The 14,112-nt window shown below is 45.7% G+C and overlaps 2 protein-coding genes across 10 annotated transcripts; both read left to right on the top strand.

The window, feature by feature from the left end:
- Nucleotides 1–323: 323 nt before the first annotated feature.
- Nucleotides 324–4,348, top strand: LOC307004447 (uncharacterized protein). 8 transcript variants are annotated; one of them, XM_079623716.1, is made up of 7 exons: nucleotides 324–379; nucleotides 467–696; nucleotides 1,459–1,590; nucleotides 1,866–2,003; nucleotides 2,262–2,549; nucleotides 2,913–3,366; nucleotides 3,631–4,241. In XM_079623716.1, exons 2-7 carry the CDS (start codon nucleotides 606–608, stop codon nucleotides 4,142–4,144), a joined length of 1,617 nt encoding a protein of 538 aa, XP_079479842.1. In that variant the 5' UTR covers nucleotides 324–379; nucleotides 467–605; the 3' UTR covers nucleotides 4,145–4,241. The 8 variants fall into 8 exon arrangements, with proteins under 8 accessions (XP_079479842.1, XP_079479843.1, XP_079479841.1 ...); XM_079623717.1 differs by having other exon boundaries at nucleotides 342–379; nucleotides 568–696; XM_079623715.1 differs by having other exon boundaries at nucleotides 368–696; nucleotides 3,631–4,348.
- Nucleotides 4,349–6,097: 1,749 nt separating this feature from the next.
- Nucleotides 6,098–9,462, top strand: LOC307004438 (uncharacterized protein). 2 transcript variants are annotated; one of them, XM_079623681.1, is made up of 5 exons: nucleotides 6,098–6,155; nucleotides 6,346–6,474; nucleotides 7,242–7,373; nucleotides 7,649–7,786; nucleotides 8,015–9,462. In XM_079623681.1, exons 2-5 carry the CDS (start codon nucleotides 6,384–6,386, stop codon nucleotides 9,364–9,366), a joined length of 1,713 nt encoding a protein of 570 aa, XP_079479807.1. In that variant the 5' UTR covers nucleotides 6,098–6,155; nucleotides 6,346–6,383; the 3' UTR covers nucleotides 9,367–9,462. The 2 variants fall into 2 exon arrangements, with proteins under 2 accessions (XP_079479807.1, XP_079479806.1); XM_079623680.1 differs by having other exon boundaries at nucleotides 6,100–6,155; nucleotides 6,245–6,474.
- Nucleotides 9,463–14,112: the final 4,650 nt, after the last annotated feature.

Below are 14,112 nucleotides of genomic sequence, written 5' to 3'. Positions count from 1 at the left end.
TTTACACTTAAATATTTTCTTCTCATCCATGTTAACGTGAGCGAAAGCTCCTCCCATTCGTTGTCTGATTGGCCTTTCGCAAATTCGCAAGGATTCCTGGGTAGTTAAAGTGCGTGAAGCCTGCATCTATGCGGGCTTCGCGGAAGACCGCTTTAAGGGTACAAAGGGGGCGCTGCTGAGCACACTTCAGAGCGTTAAAGTGATGAATGGGACGGCCTACGGACTCGTAGACTCAGCGAGCACGCGCAATTTAAGTCCACGAGACCGAAAGTCCACATCAAGTGCGCCATTTGGGACAGGGCCATCCAACCCCAATCAAACACACCTGAACAAGCTAATCAAGGTCTTCAAGATTAGGCTACTAGAAAGCTACAGGCAGGTGAGATTCATCAGGGTTGGAGTTACCTAGACCTCCTTGGATCTTTAAAAACTTGTTTTCAAGAAGCTCTTTAAACCTTTTTTACAGTGTTTGTTGTGGGATTCAGCGGATGTTTTGAAGCAGCGACACAGTTTTTCATTGTAGTTTTGTGTTCCTTCCTGTTCGCCCGTCCTGACTCACTAATTCAGCACATCTTATAGCAGAGTTGATTGTGAGATCGCAGGTCATGAGGATGACAGCTCGAGTGTACTGCTTGTTTAGTGCTGTTTTATTGTGTCTGTCTGCATGTTTGAGCACAACAGACGCTGGAGTCGCAGGTGAGAAGATCTTTTAGCTTCATTACACAGCCCGAAGAAAGTGCCTTACAAAATATGACTTGGACCCATCTCAGCACATTGGTTTACAAAAGTACAGACGTCCAGCGGAAGTTTAACTTTGGATGGTGGTTTAGTTTCAATAATAAGCAAGCTATAAATATGCAAAACTGTCATAAGTTTATGCATTTATTTCATTGTTCAAGTAAAACCCATACAATCACTAATTTTAGTTTACTGTAAATCAAGAACACTAATGCTATATGGTTACACAATTGTTACCACATAGACATCAATCCTGAGTTTAAACTTCTGCTTCATGTTTTGTTTTCCCTATTTGAACAACTATTTAGGCCTTCAATAGCCTCTAACATGGGGAGCTATAACTTTTCTTGTGTTGTGTAGCCTAATAAAATGCTTGAAATGAGGGAGGTCTTGGGGATGGCATAACAATTTTTGAAGACCTACACTTAGTTACACACCAGTAGATTTATAAACAACATATTTACTGGTGTGCATGTTTTCTATCAGCATTGCACTATTACTCGCCCAACTATAGGTTGTCTCTCAGTCTTCGAAACTAATTGACACAGTTTAGTGATAAATGGTAGATGTCTAAGCTACTTTGATTTGAAGCTGATAAATGTGAATATTATATTAAAGTTTGTGGCACGTATTGCAAAACCCCTGACTTGCAAATGCTGAAACAAGCTATACAGCACTTCCTGGTCTCCCCTAACTATCCTCTTGAATCCTCTTCTGTAGTGTCCGGTCAGTGTCCGGCGATGCTGACCGTTGTGCCGTCCCGTCGAGGATGTCTTCGTGATAGAGACTGCTCTGGAGGACACAAATGCTGTCAATTTCCCTGTGGGACTGCGTGTGTGCCGCCCGTTTTCAGTGAGTTTAATTATTGATGGATGCTATAGATACTCCAAAAGAAACACTGAAAAAATGGTGTATAAACAAGTGTTCACTCAGAAATTACTAGTAAATTTCACAATTGCAAAGAAACCGCAAGTAACACTTTGAACTAAACGTCAAACTACGAAGTAGAAAGACTGAATATTCCTGTCAAAACTAATCTGATCATCTTTGACAACTTAAATTTAAGCGGTGAATGAGACATTCAGTATTCAGTGATGTGGTTTCTCTGTCATGTGTCTGTATAATAGCAAAGCCAGGAGTGTGTCCAAGCACAAAGTCTGGAGCAGGAATGTGTGCCGAGTTGTGTTTCTATGACAGTGACTGTCCGAACAATGAGAAATGCTGCAGCAATGGATGTGGACATCAGTGTATGGCTCCATATACAGGTATTTGATATGTTAATATATTAGTGTTTGGGTCGGCTTTATTTCAGTTTCTTGTTTGATTTTATTACTTTACCGTTCTATGTGTCAAAAGTATTCAGCCGAACCAGCAACGGATGGTTTTACGATATTAATAGATTACGATTAATACTTAAAATAAGAAACTTGCAATTTGTGTTTTATGCTATATATCTGAGACTGGATTAAAGTGGATTATCTGTATCCATACAGTGAAGCCTACAGCCGAACCGCAGACGCCAGCAGCCGAGCTGCCGAATCCTCCAGTGACGCCAGCAGCCGAGCTGCCGAATCCTCCAGTGACGCCAGCAGCCGAGCTGCCGACGCCTCCAGCCGAGCTGCCGAATCCTCCAGTGACGCCTCCAGCCGAGCTGCCGAATCCTCCAGTGACGCCTGCAGCTGAACTGCCGAATCCTCCAGTGACGCCTGCAGCTGAACTGCCCAATCCTCCAGTGACGCCTGCAGCTGAACTGCCGAATCCTCCAGTGACGCCTGCAGCTGAACTGCCGAATCCTCCAGTGACGCCTGCCAGTGAACTGCCGAATCCTCCAGTGACGCCTGCAGCTGAACTGCCGAATCCTCCAGTGACGCCTGCAGCTGAACTGCCCAATCCTCCAGTGACGCCTGCAGCTGAACTGCCCAATCCTCCAGTGACGCCTGCAGCTGAACTGCCGAATCCTCCAGTGACGCCTGCAGCTGAACTGCCGAATCCTCCAGTGACGCCTGCAGCTGAACTGCCGAATCCTCCAGTGACGCCTGCAGCTGAACTGCCGAATCCTCCAGTGACGCCTGCAGCTGAACTGCCGAATCCTCCAGTGACGCCTGCAGCTGAACTGCCGAATCCTCCAGTGACGCCTGCAGCTGAACTGCCGAATCCTCCAGTGACGCCTGCAGCTGAAACTCTGAACCCTACAGTGAAGCCTGCCGGCGAGCATCCCAAGCCTCCAGTGAAGCCTGCCGGCGAACAGCCCAAGCCTCCAGTGAAGCCTGCCAGTGAACAGCCCAAGCCTCCAGTAAAGCCTGCGTCTGAACAGCCCAAGCCTCCAATGAGGCCTGTCGGCGAACAGCCCAAGCCTCCAATGATGCCTCTCGGCGAACAGCCCAAGCCTCCAATGAGGCCTCTCGGCGAACAGCCCAAGCCTCCAATGAGGCCTCTCGGCGAACAGCCAAAGCCTCCAATGAGGCCTCTCGGCGAACAGCCCAAGCCTCCAATGAGGCCTCTCGGCGAACAGCCCAAGCCTCCAATGAGGCCTCTCGGCGAACAGCCCAAGCCTCCAATGAGGCCTCTCGGAGAACAGCCCAAGCCTCCAATGAGGCCTCTCGGCGAACAGCCCAAGCCTCCAATGAGGCCTCTCGGACAACAGCCCAAGCCTCCAATGAGGCCTCTCGGCGAACAGCCCAAGCCTCCAATGAGGCCTCTCGGCGAACAGCCCAAGCCTCCAATGAGGCCTCTCGGCGAACAGCCCAAGCCTCCAATGAGGCCTCTCGGCGAACAGCCCAAGCCTCCAATGAGGCCTCTCGGCGAACAGCCCATGCCTCCAATGAGGCCTCTCGGTGAACAGCCCAAGCCTCCAATGAGGCCTCTCGGCGAACACCCCAAGCCTCCAATGAGGCCTCTCGGCGAACAGCCCAAGCCTCCAATGAGGCCTCTCGGCGAACAGCCCAAGCCTCCAATGAGGCCTCTCGGCGAACAGCCCAAGCCTCCAATGAGGCCTCTCGGCGAACAGCCCAAGCCTCCAATGAGGCCTCTCGGCGAACAGCCCAAGCCTCCAATGAGGCCTCTCGGCGAACAGCCCAAGCCTCCAATGAGGCCTGTCGGCGAACACCCCAAGCCTCCAATGAGGCCTCTCGGCGAACACCCCAAGCCTCCAATGAGGCCTCTCGGCGAACACCCCAAGCCTCCAATGAGGCCTCTCGGCGAACACCCCAAGCCTCCAATGAGGCCTCTCGGCGAACACCCCAAGCCTCCAATGAGGCCTTTCGGCGAACACCCCAAGCCACCAGTGAAGCCTCCCGTCGAAACGCCCAAGTCTCCAGAGTGTGCTGAAAACTGTCACCAAACTCACCCTGATGGCAAATGTTCTAGCCATATGGGGGGATCCTCATCACCTTATGGGGGGTCATAAGGAATGTGGCCATGCATAAAGTGTGCTGATTTAACCATTGAATGTATGGGATCTCTTCCCTGTTTTTCACCAAATAAATCTCACATTTTAAGACTTCTCTCTTTGTTTCTGTGGAAAAACAAAGAAAATTGCTTGATTGTAGTGTTGGTGTTTTTGGTATTCCAGTGTTCATTTGGCTGTTCTCACCTAATGGCTCAGTGGCATTAGTGCTTTAGGCAGGTAAAAAATCACCTCACCAAGACCCAAACACGTCTTGTAACGAAAGACCTCTGTTTTCATCTTCGCACAAAACGGGCACTGAAATATGCATGCACATATTGGGATGTAGGAATACTTTCCGCAGACTATGCTTACACACTTATTTATTCTTAGCAATGCTAAAACGCATATCAACCAATCACTTGTTTAGCGTTCATGTAAACACTACATTCAGATTCACCAATCGGAATTAATTCAGTCCGAATGAAACAAAAGGTGTGCATTTAAACATAATGAATGGCGACAGCAGAAACCAAAAGCCGAATCCCGGACATCCCGAAATCTGCACGAGCCGCAACACAGCGAGCAACAGCCGCGGACGATGGAGGAACGAGGCAGCTGCTGCAGCAGAGGAGCGAGACCCGCCCGGCGTTAAGGAGGACGAGCCCGGGCAGACTCGTAACGGAAATTTACGATAAAATGGCGTCTTTTCAGTTTCGAGTCAACTAGTAACCTTTTTGTATCAATTCTTCCGATACTGGCCTCTGTAACTGGTAGGCGTGGCCTCGTAGGGTAGTGAAGAAAGTGTATTCCCGGGAGTTGTCTTTCATCCACATGAGCCAAAAATACTTTTTCTGGCTTTTCTCAGTCTAGAAGGCACCAACTTCTAAAATAATTTCACATTTCTACTACAGGCTAATAATAATTTCACATTTCTACTACTCTCCTCTGCGGAGAGCCTGGCCACTTCCTATTAAGTCCTATTGTACCGAATTTTGGTTGTAGACCACCAGAGTGCAAAATTAATGGGAGTCTATGGAGCTAGATGGCTAAATTTGTCTCTTTCACCCGATTTCCGTTGAGAAATCTCAGATTTGATTGTAGGTTTTGCAAGTTCAACATGGGTTATAGTTCGAAAGTTGAATGAACGAGTACTTATGTCCTTTCGATTTCTTACAGGTTGAGGTGTTGTTGCCCATAACACGCTAGCATTCTGCTTATGAACGCTGATTGGTCAGTGAAGGACTGATTACGACCAGAGATACCGCTTGATGTTATCGTGACATCCGAAGCGGGACCAGAATGTCTTCTAGCAAAAACTCTTCTAGCACGTGTATTTACCTGTGTCAGCTGTGTTGTCGATGCCTTGAGAGAAAAGAAATTGCAGAGCGCGAAAGCACCAGAGTGACTGAAAGATTGCCGTAAAGCTGTATCTCTGGTCGTACGAGGTGTATGACGTCATTGACATTTTAAAATACTTTTTAAAGCAAATAGGTGACTCTAAAAAATCCAACACCCAGCAATGTGTAATTTCTTTGCATCTCCTTTCGAAAAAAACATTCAAATTACTAGACAAAAAATGATATCCTGAGAAAAGTGGATTTTGAGGGGTATAGCTCCATAGGCCTCCATTCATTCTGCACTTGTCCTGTGAGCGCCCTCATATGGAACCAGAGTGGAACTGTAACCAGTTCAGAAGCCGGAAGTTTACTGAGAGTGGCAGTTCTCCCCATATTAGACATTCCCCATATTAGACATTCTCTGATGCAACTGAAAAATGACTAGTGCGCCAGGGCACTGGAGGATATCGCAGTGGACATTCAAACTGATTTTTTATTACGGTTAAATCTTTTGGTACTACTCCGACTTGTACCACTTGACCGCTGTACCACCTGACCACTACAGATTCTTTTGGCAAACGCTCAATCATCTCCTAATTACTGTAATTATTACGACATCCAACCCCAATCAAACACACCTGAACAAGCTAATCAAGGTCTTCAAGATTAGGCTACTAGAAAGCTACAGGCAGGTGAGATTCATCAGGGTTGGAGTTACCTAGACCTCCTTGGATCTTTAAAAACTTGTTTTCAAGAAGCTCTTTAAACCTTTTTTTTACAGTGTTTGTTGTGGGATTCAGCGGATGTTTTGATGCAGCGACACAGTTTTTCATTGTAGTTTTGTGTTCCTTCATGTTCGCCCGTCCTGACTCACTAATTCAGCACATCTTCTAGCAGAGTTGATTGTGAGATCGCAGGTCATGAGGATGACAGCTCGAGTGTACTGCTTGTTTAGTGCTGTTTTATTGTGTCTGTCTGCATGTTTGAGCACAACAGACGCTGGAGTCGCAGGTGAGAAGATCTTTTAGCTTCATTACACAGCCCGAAGAAAGTGTCTTACAAAATATGACTTGGACCCATCTCAGCACATTGGTTTACAAAAGTAAAGATGTCCAGCGGAAGTTTAACTTTGGATGGTGGTTTAGTTTCAATAATAAGCAAGCTATAAATATGCAAAACTGTCATAAGTTTATGCATTTATTTCATTGTTCAAGTAAAACCCATACAATCACTAATTTTAGTTTACTGTAAATCAAGAACACTAATGCTATATGGTTACACAATTGTTACCACATAGACATCAATCCTGAGTTTAAACTTCTGCTTCATGTTTTGTTTTCCCTATTTGAACAACTATTTAGGCCTTCAATAGCCTCTAACATGGGGAGCTATAACTTTTCTTGTGTTGTGTAGCCTAATAAAATGCTTGAAATGAGGGAGGTCTTGGGGATGGCATAACAATTTTTGAAGACGTACACTTAGTTACACCAGTAGATTTATAAACAACATATTTACTGGTGTGCATGTTTTCTATCAGCATTGCACTATTACTCGCCCAACTATAGGTTGTAACGGCACTCTCAGTCTTCGAAACTAATTGACACAGTTTAGTGATAAATGGTAGATGTCTAAGCTACTTTGATTTGAAGCTGATAAATGTGAATATTATATTAAAGTTTGTGGCACGTATTGCAAAACCCCTGACTTGCAAATGCTGAAACAAGCTATACAGCACTTCCTGGTGTCCCCTAACTATCCTCTTGAATCCTCTTCTGTAGTGTCCGGTCAGTGTCCGGCGATGCTGACCGTTGTGCCGTCCCGTCGAGGATGTCTTCGTGATAGAGACTGCTCTGGAGGACACAAATGCTGTCAATTTCCCTGTGGGACTGCGTGTGTGCCGCCCGTTTTCAGTGAGTTTAATTATTGATGGATGCTATAGATACTCCAAAAGAAACACTGAAAAAATGGTGTATAAACAAGTGTTCACTCAGAAATTACTAGTAAATTTCACAATTGCAAAGAAACCGCAAGTAACACTTTGAACTAAACGTCAAACTCCGAAGTAGAAAGACTGAATATTCCTGTCAAAACTAATCTGATCATCTTTGACAACTTAAATTTAAGCGGTGAATGAGACATTCAGTATTCAGTGATGTGGTTTCTCTGTCATGTGTCTGTATAATAGCAAAGCCAGGAGTGTGTCCAAGCACAAAGTCTGGAGCAGGAATGTGTGCCGAGTTGTGTTTCTATGACAGTGACTGTCCGAACAATGAGAAATGCTGCAGCAATGGATGTGGACATCAGTGTATGGCTCCATATACAGGTATTTGATATGTTACTATATTAGTGTTTGGGTCGGCTTTATTTCAGTTTCTTGTTTGATTTTATTACTTTACCGTTCTATGTGTCAAAAGTATTCAGCCGAACCAGCAACGGATGGTTTTACGATATTAATAGATTACGATTAATACTTAAAATAAGAAACTTGCAATTTGTGTGGTATGCTATATATCTGAGACTGGATTAAAGTGGATTATCTGTATCCATACAGTGAAGCCTACAGCCGAACCGCAGACGCCAGCAGCCGAGCTGCCGAATCCTCCAGTGACGCCAGCAGCCGAGCTGCCGACGCCTCCAGCCGAGCTGCCGAATCCTCCAGTGACGCCTCCAGCTGAGCTGCCGAATCCTCCGGTGACGCCTGCAGCTGAACTGCCGAATCCTCCAGTGACGCCTGCAGCTGAACTGCCGAATCCTCCAGTGACGCCTGGATCTGAAACTCTGAACCCTACAGTGACTCCTGCCGGCGAGCATCCCAAGCCTCCAGTGAAGCCTGCCGGCGAACATCCCAAGCCTCCAGTGAAGCCTGCCAGTGAACAGCCCAAGCCTCCAGTAAAGCCTGCGTCTGAACAGCCCAAGCCTCCAGTAAAGCCTGCGTCTGAACAGCCCAAGCCTCCAATGAGGCCTCTCGGCGAACAGCCCAAGCCTCCAATGAGGCCTCTCGGCGAACAGCCCAAGCCTCCAATGAGGCCTCTCGGCGAACAGCCCAAGCCTCCAATGAGGCCTCTCGGCGAACAGCCCAAGCCTCCAATGAGGCCTCTCGGCGAACAGCCCAAGCCTCCAATGAGGCCTCTCGGCGAACAGCCCAAGCCTCCAATGAGGCCTCTCGGCGAACAGCCCAAGCCTCCAATGAGGCCTCTCGGCGAACAGCCCAAGCCTCCAATGAGGCCTCTCGGCGAACAGCCCAAGCCTCCAATGAGGCCTCTCGGCGAACAGCCCAAGCCTCCAATGAGGCCTCTCGGCGAACAGCCCAAGCCTCCAATGAGGCCTCTCGGCGAACAGCCCAAGCCTCCAATGAGGCCTCTCGGCGAACAGCCCAAGCCTCCAATGAGGCCTCTCGGCGAACAGCCCAAGCCTCCAATGAGGCCTCTCGGCGAACAGCCCAAGCCTCCAATGAGGCCTCTCGGCGAACAGCCCAAGCCTCCAATGAGGCCTCTCGGCGAACAGCCCAAGCCTCCAATGAGGCCTCTCGGCGAACAGCCCAAGCCTCCAATGAGGCCTCTCGGCGAACACCCCAAGCCTCCAATGAGGCCTCTCGGCGAACACCCCAAGCCTCCAATGAGGCCTCTCGGCGAACACCCCAAGCCTCCAATGAGGCCTCTCGGCGAACACCCCAAGCCTCCAATGAGGCCTCTCGGCGAACACCCCAAGCCTCCAATGAGGCCTCTCGGCGAACAGCCCAAGCCTCCAATGAGGCCTTTCGGCGAACACCCCAAGCCGCCAGTGAAGCCTCCCGGCGAAACGCCCAAGTCTCCAGTGTGTGCAGAAAACTGTCTCCAAACTCACCCTGATGGCAAATGTTCTAGCCATATGGGGGGATCCTCATCACCTTATGGGGGGTCATAAGGAATGTGGCCATGCATAAAGTGTGCTGATTTAACCATTGAATGTATGGGATCTCTTCCCTGTTTTTCACCAAATAAATCTCACATTTTAAGACTTCTCTCTTTGTTTCTGTGGAAAAACAAAGAAAATTGCTTGATTGTAGTGTTGGTGTTTTGGGTATTCCAGTGTTCATTTGGCTGTTCTCACCTAATGGATCAGTGGCATTAGTGCTTTAGGCAGGTAAAAAATCACCTCACCAAGACCCAAACACGTCTTGTAACGAAAGACCTCTGTTTTCATCTTCGCACAAAACAGGCACTGAAATATGCATGCACATATTGGGATGTAGGAATACTTTCCGCAGACTGCTTACACACTTATTTATTCTTAGCAATGCTAAAACGCATATCAACTAGGCGATGTGATTCGATTTTATCCATAATGATTTCTAATCGGGTTTCTGATCATGATCTACTCTCATCTGCTTTGCTATACAGAATGACAAACGGAGACTTTAAAGTGTCTTTTTCACATTTATTAAGTTCAATTCTCAGGGAAGTGCCTTTTATCAAAAACATGTCTGGTTCTCAATTGCTACTCATTAGTATCTAGCTATAAAATAAGTTGGAACAAAACAAAAGTGCTTCTTCATAATACAAAATGGTTGAAAATAGATGCAGTTTACCACAAATATCATGTAGAACACAACCGGTGAAGACAAAAAAACATCTATATTTCTCAGTCAGACACAGTAACTTAAAGAATAACAAGTTATGAAAATAAAGAGCTTCTTTCAAAATGAATAATAGTCCTACCCCTAAGCTACCTGGCGATGAAGCAGCGATAGACCGAGTTTTTTTTTTTTTTTTGCCCTCTCGGAGTTGGCAGGGAGTTTCGTGAAGCACTGCAGTGTGCGTTGGTCTGCAGCTGGCGGCTGACTGTACGTTCACACCGCCGCCGACTTGAGCTGCAAAAAAGCTATGGCCGCCCTGTCAAGGACGCTTGTCAAAAAGTACGGGGAATCTTGTTGACGCTTTGGCCGCTCTGACGTAGCAGCATTCACAATGAAATGTAAACAGAAAAAACAAGAAATGCATTCGGCAGTTTAGGATATCGCACAAGATTTGTCAACACAGAAACCATTTCATCACTGGAGAGTTTTTTTCCGACACCATCGTATTAAATGATTTTGATTCATATGCGCGAGGGAGAGAGAGAGAGCAGACAGCGCTCGGTTGAGTGCGCGCGCGCGGCCGGGGCTCTCTCTCTCTCTCTGCTCGTTCTTATGCCCTGTTAAACTGACAGGACTTAAAACACATGCAAATGGTAGGAACGAAAGATCTCCCTCTCATCCATTTGCTTCCTTTTTGTTTTAGTGATTTGCCGCTCACGTCCCGTATAGGCTAGTTACAAAAATGGAGGCGAACAGCCAGCTGATTTTATTTATTTATTAAATCGATTCTTGGACATTTCAGATCGATTCTGAATCGTTGCCAATGAGAATCTAGATTCTTCTGTGAATCGATTTTTTTGGCACACCCCTAATATCAACCAATCACTTGTTTAGCGTTCATGTAAACACTACATTCAGATTCACCAATCGGAATTAATTCAGTCCGAATGAAACAAAAGGTGTGCATTTAAACATAATGAATGGCGACCGCAGAAACCAAAAGCCGAATCCCGGACATCCCGAAATCCGCACGAGCCGCAACACGGCGAGGAACAGCTGCGGACGATGGAGGAACGAGGCAGCTGCTGCAGCAGAGGAGCGAGACCCGCCCGGCGGTAAGGAGGACGAGCCCGGGCAGACTCATAACGGAATTTTACGATAAAACGGCGTCTTTTCAGTTTAGAGTTAACTAGTAACCTTTTTGTATCAATTCTTCCGATACTGGCCTCTGTAACTGGTAGGCGTGGCCTCGTAGGGTAGTGAAGAAAGTGTATTCTGGGAGTTGTCTTTCATCCACATGAGTCAAAAATACTTTTTCTGGCTTTTCTCAGTCTAGAAGGCACCAACTTCTAAAATAATTTCACATTTCTACTACAGGCTAATAATAATTTCACATTTCTACTACTCTCCTCTGCGGAGAGCCTGGCCACTTCCTATTAAGTCCTATTGTACCGAATTTTGGTTGTAGACCACCAGAGTGCAAAATTAATGGGAGTCTATGGAGCTAGATGGCTAAATTTGTCTCTTTCACCCGATTGCCGTTGAGAAATCTCAGATTTGATTGTAGGTTTTGCAAGTTCAACATGGGTTATAGTTCGAAAGTTGAATGAACGAGTACTTATGTCCTTTCGATTTCTTACAGGTTGAGTTGTTGTTGCCCATAACACGCTAGCATTCTGCTTATGAACGCTGATTGGTCAGTGAAGGACTGATTACGACCAGAGATACCGCTTGATGTTATCGTGGCATCCGAAGCGGGACCAGAATGTCTTCTAGCAAAAACTCTTCTAGCACGTGTATTTACCTGTGTCAGCTTTGTTGTCGATGCCTTGAGAGAAAAGAAATTGCAGAGCGCGAAAGTCAAGTCAAGTCAAGTCAAGTCATCTTTATTTATATAGCGCTTTTTACAATACAGATTGTATCAAAGCAGCTTCACAGTGATAACATGAAAATAATACAAAAAAAACAATTTCATCATCATCCACCTTTAAGGCAGATCTATAATATTGTTGAATATTAAATGTCCCCAACTAAGCAAGCCAGAAGGTAAGGCAACAGCGGCAAGGAACCAAAACTCCATCAGGTGACAGAATGGAGAAAAAAACCTTGGGAGAACCCAGGCTCAGTCGGGGGCCAGTTCTCCTCTGGCCAATGAGTGAACAGTGTATGAAGTTCAGAATGAATCAGAGTATTTGTCCAGTTCCGGTTGGTTGAAGTCGGAGTGGAGAGGAGGAGAGACTGGTTGACACTTCAGGTCAGCGGCGTCGTCGTCGTGTTCTGTCGCTGGTCCTTCATCAGATCTGGATACGGCCTGGTTCCGGTGGACAGCAGTAAACCTCGGGATAGACAGAGAGACTAATATTAGCGTAGACGCCATCCTGCTTATGATGTACCAAGTACATCAGGATTTACGGGAAGTGTTCCCGGTCCCGGCTGTTCTAAACTATGCAGCCTAATTATATAAGTCTATAATGTGTTATGTGTATGCTAGGCCGAAGAGATGTGTTTTTAGTCTAGATTTGAACTGACAGAGTGTGTCTGCTTCCCGGACAATGGTAGGAAGACTGTTCCAAAGTTTTGGTGCTAAGTAGGAAAAGGATCTACCGCCAGCAGTCGATTTTGATATTCTAGGTATTATTAACTGGCCGGAATTTTGAGATCGCAGTAGACGTGAAGGACTATAATAAGTTAAGAGCTCGCTCAAGTACTGCGGAGCTAAACCATTTAGTGCTTTGTAAGTGATCAGCAATATTTTAAAATTTATACGATGTTTAATAGGCAGCCAATGCAGTGTTGACAGAACGGGGCTAATATGGTCATACTTCCTGGTTCTAGTAAGAACTCGAGCTGCTGCGTTTTGAACTAGCTGTAGTTTGTTTATTAAGCGTGCAGGGCAGCCACCCAGTAGAGCATTACAATAATCTAGCCTTGAGGTCATAAACGTATGAACTAATTGTTCTGCATTATTCATTGAGAGCATATGACGTAATTTAGATATATTTTTAAGATGGAAGAAAGCGGTTTTACAGATACTAGACACATGACTTTCAAATGAAAGATTGGTATCAAAGAGCACACCCAGGTTCCTAACCGACGACGAAGACTTAACAGAGCAGCCATCAAGTGTTAGACAGTACTCTAGGTTATTACGTGTGGAAGTTTTTTGTCCAATAATTAGAATCTCTGTTTTTTCTGAATTTAGTAGTAGGAAATTACTAGTCATCCAATTTTTTATATCAGCTATGCATTCCGTTAATTTTGTGAATTGGTAGGTTTCGTTAGGTTTTGAAGAAATATACAGCTGAGTATCGTCGGCATAACAGTGAAAGCTAATTCCATGTTTCCTAATGATATCTCCTAATGGTAGCATATACAGAGTGAACAGCAGCGGTCCTAGTACTGAGCCTTGTGGTACGCCATACTGAACTTGTGATTGATAAGACATCTCTTCATTTACTGCTACAAACTGATAACGGTCAGATAAGTATGATTTAAACCATGCTAGTGCAATTCCACTAATGCCAACATAATGTTCGAGTCTATTTAAAAGGATGTTGTGGTCAATGGTGTCAAATGCAGCACTAAGATCCAGTAATACTAATAGAGAGATACAACCACGATCGGATGATAAGAGCAAATCATTTGTGACTCTAACGAGAGCTGTCTCGGTACTATGGTACGGTCTAAATCCGGACTGAAAATCCTCGCAGATATCATTTCTTTCAAGAAAGGAACACAGTGACTGAAAGATTGCCGTAAAGCAGTATCTCTGGTCGTACGAGGTGTATGACGTCATTGACATTTTAAAATACTTTTTAAAGCAAATAAGTGACTCTAAAAAATCCAACACCCAGCAATGTGTAATTTCTTTGCATCTCCTTTCGAAAAAAACATTCAAATTACTAGACAAAAAATGATATCCTGAGAAAAGTGGATTTTGATGGGTATAGCTCCATAGGCCTCCATTCATTCTGCACTTGTCCTGTGAGCGCCCTCATATGGAACCAGAGTGGAACTGTAACCAGTTCAGAAGCCGGAAGTTTACTGAGAGTGGCAGTTCTCCCCATATTAGACATTCCCCATATTAGACATTC

Source organism: Phoxinus phoxinus (genome assembly GCF_949152265.1).
Source record: "Phoxinus phoxinus genome assembly, chromosome: 1".
Classification (NCBI taxonomy): Eukaryota; Metazoa; Chordata; class Actinopteri; order Cypriniformes; family Leuciscidae; genus Phoxinus; species Phoxinus phoxinus.
This window is presented reverse-complemented; position numbering and strand designations above follow the sequence as displayed.

Bases quoted from the DNA above. Each gene is read 5' to 3' on its own strand.
- LOC307004438 (XM_079623681.1), top strand. From the start codon at position 6,384: ATGAGGATGACAGCTCGAGTGTACTGCTTGTTTAGTGCTGTTTTATTG. The intron at 7,374-7,648 runs GTGAGTTTAATT...TCTGTATAATAG, and splicing joins GTGTGTGCCGCCCGTTTTCA to CAAAGCCAGGAGTGTGTCCA. The intron at 7,787-8,014 runs GTATTTGATATG...GTATCCATACAG, and splicing joins GTGTATGGCTCCATATACAG to TGAAGCCTACAGCCGAACCG.
- LOC307004447 (XM_079623713.1), top strand. From the start codon at position 606: ATGAGGATGACAGCTCGAGTGTACTGCTTGTTTAGTGCTGTTTTATTG. The intron at 697-1,458 runs GTGAGAAGATCT...CCTCTTCTGTAG, and splicing joins AACAGACGCTGGAGTCGCAG to TGTCCGGTCAGTGTCCGGCG. The intron at 2,004-2,231 runs GTATTTGATATG...GTATCCATACAG, and splicing joins GTGTATGGCTCCATATACAG to TGAAGCCTACAGCCGAACCG.